Below are 6,241 nucleotides of genomic sequence, written 5' to 3' on the forward strand. Positions count from 1 at the left end.
GCATGGCTGGCAGCAGCGGGTTTAGCGAGCGCGGACCGCGAGGAGCGGGAGGAGGGGCGTGGCAGCGCAAGCTCGCAGGCAGCCACGGGCGCGGACGCAACAAGCGCGGGGCCTAGGCACGACCACGACGAACGGCGACTAGCTGCACGGCGGAGCCGAGCTCCGGTGAGGTTGCTAGCGACAGCTACGGGGACGAAACCGCATGTGAGAAAGAGGGAAAAGGCGGGGCTTACATCGCGCCTGCAGGTGTGCAAAGATGTGCTCGGGGAAGGCTCGAGGCGGCGGTTCCCGGCGATGGCGACGACGGAGCAGAGGAGGAAGAAGGAGTCGAGGCGGGCGCTCCGGTGGCCGCGACAATGATGGAGGACGGCGGCGACCGTGGCGAAGAAGACGGTTGGTGGCGACGGTTCGAGGGCGTCCCGGCTTGATTTGGTCGCCGGGACGGACGAAGCTGGCCGCGGCGGGCCTTTTGGACGTACTCCCGCACGCCAGAGATGCCGGTGGCCGTGAGAACGACGGCGAGACAAAGGTCACCGCGGGATCTTCGAGCTCTAAAACAAGAGCCAGAGAAGCGGGGAGGCGATGGGGATCGAGGGAAAAAGGGAGAAATGGGGGTTAGGGTTTTGGTGGGCAAATATATAGGTCCAGGGGGGACGTGGAGGGCATCCACGACCATGGCGCCCTAGATGTGCTCCACGCACCACTCTGCCTCCTGTAGCGAGGTGGGAGGGGACCCAGGTCGGGCTGGGCTGCAGTGTAAATGGCTTAGAGCCCATCTGTACAATAGATGTAGCTCTTTTCTTTTATTACCATATGTTTTATTTCTCTAGCCTCTGTTTTGTACTTAATTCATTTAGCAAATGAGTTTTGTAAAATGTGGAGATGGACACATATTTAGTATTGCAATGTTAGGTGCTACCACCAAAAACTTAGGAGGAAGTTTGACTCAGCTTGAATTTTTCGTAAATAGAGAAGCATTCAAAAATGCTATTTTGGCATGGTTTTAAATGTTTGAGGGCATTTAATAACCTTTTAAAATATTAGTTTCAACATGACAAATATCCAGGGATTATCTACCACACTTTGAACATTTTAGTTTTAATGTTTAAGAAATTTGAATTTGAACTTAAACGGGATTGAACCATCGCGGATTTAACAACAGTAATCATGGTGACATGGCATCATTAGCAGAGGTTACTGTAGCTTAATTATCCGGGCATAACAACTGGCAGCATATACTGCTATTTTATATGATGCTTTCCAACTTGTACATGAGATGTCATCGATTCAGTTCCGTCATTGCCCCAGGGAAGTAAATAAGTTGGCACATGTTTTAACGAGTCATGCTTATGACTCAAAAGAATTAATTTGGTGGGATGTTGTTTCGCCTAATTTTCTAATACCTCATGTACTGAATGATGTAACACTCTCAAATTTGCAATAAAGTGGCAAGAGGCTTCCTTACAAAATAAAAAGCTGACTTGCAGGCCCTCCCCGGCTTTCTAGAATCTCCAAAAGCCCCTCTTCCTTTTTCGCCGGATCTTCTTGTGCACATCATCGCATATCCCAAAGCAGAAAACGCAAAAGAAACAGCAATCCAAGCAATCACGCGGCTGGTGCGAAGCAGCCAAGGACCAGCGAAGGGGGAGGGAGTTGACAATGGGACAGTGCGGATGCTTCGGGGCGGCGCAGAAGGAGCAGCGGGCGGAGGCCGACCGCCTCGAGGCGCAGGAGGCCCGCGCAAGGGCCGCCGAGGCCGCCCAGAAGAGGTAACCGCCGCCTTCTGCTCCAAGGAGCTCAAATCCTGATCCTAGTTTGTTGGTTCGAACTCTAAGGGCCGATCAGGTAGGTTTGGTTGTTGGATAGTAGTAGGAGCGAAGAATTCGGCCGTTCAACGCGGTATAATCCCGACCATGCTCCGTGTCGCCCTGGTTTCTTGGTGGGATGCCCTGATTCTTGCCGGATTGGGTTCAAGGTTTATCGGATCGGATAGGTTTCGAGACTGCCAGAGTTCACCAGGTTGGATCTAGATGTTCGTCCCTGAAGCAGTTCATGGAACCGGATGGAGTTGGCCCCTTCTTGAATCGCGGCGCACTACTCAGACATCGCCGTAACAACAATGGCCTCACTGGAGGAAACTTACAATCAGCACTTACTGATCTTTGTTTTCTGTACTACCTTGACTTCTGAAGCAATGGTTCCTATGATGACATCATTGTGGTATCTGCAATTTATCTGTCTTCAAATTTTCAGACTGCTCTATCAACCACATCGGTATGTAGACTTAGCAGATTGTGCTGCAACAAGTGTTTTTCCACTCATTGTACTTATCATAAGGCGGTTCAACCATCTCATTGAAATCTTAAGAGTAGCAATTATATGTGTCTGACCACTCCGATTCCAAGCCGCTCCGATTGTTCAAACATTCTGCTGACTAATTCCATCTTTGGCTCTTTATCTCCTCCTGGAGTTGTGATTCTGGTTTGTCACAACCTGTTTCAGAAATCACCTATTGTTTTGCTAAAATGATTGTGCTGGGTACTGCAATTAATTTCAGAAGATGTATTTCCCAGATCTGGTTCTAGATTTAAGTTGGATTGATTAGGTATAATTGGATTATCAGAATTGTGTGGTAATACAAAGATTCCATTCTCCTTGTGTACTTTATGCTTGGGAATAAAGTTCAGGATGCAGTCGTCAAGTATACATGTTCAAGATTTCTGTGTTTTTCTATCAGAAAAAACTTTATTTGGTTTTATTATGGTATAATATGCTTGTTTGTGTTGGTCAACGGTTGCTTTCGAGTCATTACTGTTGTTGTTGAAATGAATAAGTTCGTTTTTCAGGAAGTTTATGTCATGCAATATCTTGTTCTGTTTAGATCACGCACTTGCATCTCTTAACAACATCTACCAGTTCATTTGGTCTTTTAGTTTACAGACGTATTTCTTTCCAACATCTATGTGCGGTACATCAGCTTCAGACCCCCCCTCCCCCTCCCTTACCGCCATGTATTTTTTTCTTATGTTTGTATAATGATTCTTTTATAGCTTACATCAGACATGTTGGTAAGCTCCAATGGTGTCTGCTGTGAATCAAAGTCCTATTACAACTTTGGACTGTTCATACTTTATTAACTCAACCTGAAGTAGCGTGGTCACAATTTAGTTTTTTTAACCTTCAGGCAGCAGGAATATGAAAAGTCAGCTGCTGGACGAGCAGCACGAGCACATATTAAAGCTATGAAGGAGGCCAAGACATCATCAAACCAAGGAGAGCCGGTTCTGAAGGTATTTTATCCTACTTGAGTAGTGACTACGTGTTTACGTTAAGCCTAAAGTTTAACCTTGTGAGATTCATTTCTCTGTTGGATACTTACCTTCTGAGCTTTTGATTGTACAGTGGCAGATGGGGTAAATCATCGTATGTGTCCTTGCAACTTTCAGCGTGTAAGTATGAATACTCACTGAATCATACCGAGGGTCTTCCATTTCCTATGTGATTGTGTTATCTGGTAATGTAAACGGATGAAAAACTGTACTGTTAAGTAGCCACCGCCTGTCTAAGTCTAAGTAGGATTGGTTTTCATTTTTCGGATGTTTAACTATTCTGAAGGAACATAAATGAACACTGCAGATAAGAAATGCATTATAATGGTCAGCGTTTCGTTCTTCATTATAATTTTCAATCTCTTTTCTTCTTATAAGGGGCCCAATATGAGGAACAGAGACCAGCTTCATTTCCGCACACTTCTTTTGTAAAGTCTGTAATGAGAAGTGCTACTGCAGTGTTTGATTTCGTGAACTGTCAGAAAGTATGAAGTGAAAATTGATGATGGGGATATAATTTAGAACAAAACTTCAATTGTGACTTCTTATTGTTTTATTCTATGATCACCATAGTTCTACTCTGGTGCACGTTATTTTGATTGGTGTTGGGCCTTGTCTTGACACTTTTCTTCCGTGCCCTTTTCAGGTTGTTGATGGTGTGTGGAAGCTTGTTTTCTTTTGATCATGCGATGCAGTTTGGTCACCTAACTCAGTTGTGATTTTTGTCAGTGAAATGTACATCCTTTTAGTCACTGCTATACACGCCTATTCAGAGTTATGTATTGCCCAATCTGTCTTCTAGAAGTGTGTCGCGTGTTACTGTACAATCTATAGACAGTGGTGGTTGTCTGGCAAGGTAGGTATTTTGCTTACACTTCTTTTGTACAAAGCTACGGGAGCATGATACCTGCAACTATCCAGTGGGTTTTCTTTTTACCAAAGACCAGTCGTGTAGATGTTCTTGTTGCATTGAAAGTGCTCACTCTATGAGAAGATGGAAGAAAGGGAAGGATTATTCATGTGCAGTAAGCTAGATACAATCGTGTAGAGTGGCATTATCTTGAAGCGATCTTGCTGCAGCAAGGCTTTAGCATCAATTTTGTTCGCATCATTAAATTTTTTTGAAACCGAGGCAAAAGATTTGCCCCATATATTAATTAAGAGAGAATATAGATTGAGTTAGGAAATACATACAATGAGATTATTCTCCCAACAACATGACCCTAATTTCTCGGCACCTGTTGTGACCCAAAACTTCATTTCGTTGATGACCATGTTAAGCAAGATCGGGGGAGGGGGTACTCTTGTGCTAGAAGACCTGAGTGTTTCTCTCGTTCCAAATCGACCAAGGCACAAGCATGGTGAAAGAAGCCATGGCCCTAAAATGATTGGCCCATATTGTGCTCAAGGTGCCACAAAGATGTGTCCATGCTCATCAGTTGGAGGTTGTCAATAACCAACTTCCAAATCGTGTACCGACATTGGAAGAATATGTGATTACCGGATTCTTCTATCCTTTTGCAAAGCAGGCAAATGTCAATTTGTCCACCCTTTTTTGACGAGTCTATCGGCCGTCCAAATGTGATCTTGAATTGCCAACCACAAGAACTTCACTTTTGGCGCCGCCCGAACCTTCCAAACGGCATGCTCCATTGGAGATAGGACCTATTAGAGTAAAAGGAGATTGAAAGTGAATGGACGATTAGTCCCGGTTTCTATTGATTCTCAAGTATATATATACATCTAGAAGAGATGGGAAGAAGAGGTGTCTATTCGAAAGCATCCCTCCAGAACATGTGCCTTTTGACAATATATAGAGAGAATGGGCATGACTCTTCGGGGTTGGACACACCCCTTGCTAATGACATTTTGTTAATTATTTAGTGCTAATTAATAATAGACATGTGCTAATTTATTCCAAATACTCCTGCTTGTATAACACCGCTTATTGATCGTCATTAAAGGCTTCTTGAACATCATTGAAGGTGTCTTGTATATTCGTCTTCCATCTTGAGAAATCCTTTGAAAAATCTTGAGAGTCTCCCCACAAAAACCATGTGGGGAAAATATGAGGACAATAGTGCTGATATGTTGCTAAAACTCCTTTAAACCCAGTGGAAAAATAATAAGGACAAAATGATGCAGCATATTATGATTGCTGACTCCTTGGTAACTCATATGAGAAAAACTTTGAAGAAGGATAAAACTCATTGGTGAATTTGGAGAACAATAAATATGCTTTGTATACTTTCCTTTAAAAACCCCAATGAGGAAAAAGAAAGTATTGCATATGCCGCCTCGTTAAAAACCTTTTATGAGAAACTTCGTGAGAAATCACAAAAGGGAAAAGATTGCGATCTGATATGCCGTTGAAAACTCCTTTAAAACATAGTGGGAGAAATATAAGGAAAAATGATATGACGGTTGGTGCAATATCTGCCTACCTTTGTTTTGGAGATTGTTGACAGAAACAGGTATGAACTGATTTGTTTGCTAGTGCATACAGAGAGAAATAGTCCATACAGAGCCGAAAAGAATGTTGTCTCCGGTGTCAAGTTCGAAGAACTTCACCAAAGTATATCTGCGTTGCAGAGAAGAAAGAGCTACATTTTGATGAAGACATGTAGACGAGAAGATTGAAGTGAAGGAATTACCTCTCAAAAATTTACTGCTGAAGCGAAGCATTTGATTTAGTATTGGCGTCCGAAGAAATTGACTACAGCAAACGGAAGTCGAAGACAAAGTGAAGACGTAGTATTCATTTTTGTTGTTCTTCTTTCGTTTATTTGAGTCATAGGACCTCCGTACTATTAAGAGGGGTATAGGTTCTCGAAGCTTAGATCCGTTGTGATGCTTAGTCAAAACCTATGAAAGTTGTGAGAGAAATATCTTTGTGTTCCGAGCAAATACTT

General features: G+C 43.3%; 1 protein-coding gene across 1 annotated transcript; it reads left to right on the forward strand.

The window, feature by feature from the left end:
• Window positions 1-1,492: 1,492 nt before the first annotated feature.
• On the forward strand, window positions 1,493-4,354 carry LOC125513473. Its single transcript, XM_048678602.1, has 4 exons — window positions 1,493-1,769; window positions 3,185-3,290; window positions 3,403-3,449; window positions 3,976-4,354. The coding sequence occupies exons 1-3, from the start codon at window positions 1,660-1,662 to the stop codon at window positions 3,415-3,417; spliced, it is 231 nt and encodes a 76-aa protein (XP_048534559.1). The 5' UTR covers window positions 1,493-1,659; the 3' UTR covers window positions 3,418-3,449; window positions 3,976-4,354.
• Window positions 4,355-6,241: the final 1,887 nt, after the last annotated feature.

This window comes from Triticum urartu, chromosome 6, assembly GCF_003073215.2.
Source record: "Triticum urartu cultivar G1812 chromosome 6, Tu2.1, whole genome shotgun sequence".
In the NCBI taxonomy this organism is placed as follows: Eukaryota; Viridiplantae; Streptophyta; class Magnoliopsida; order Poales; family Poaceae; genus Triticum; species Triticum urartu.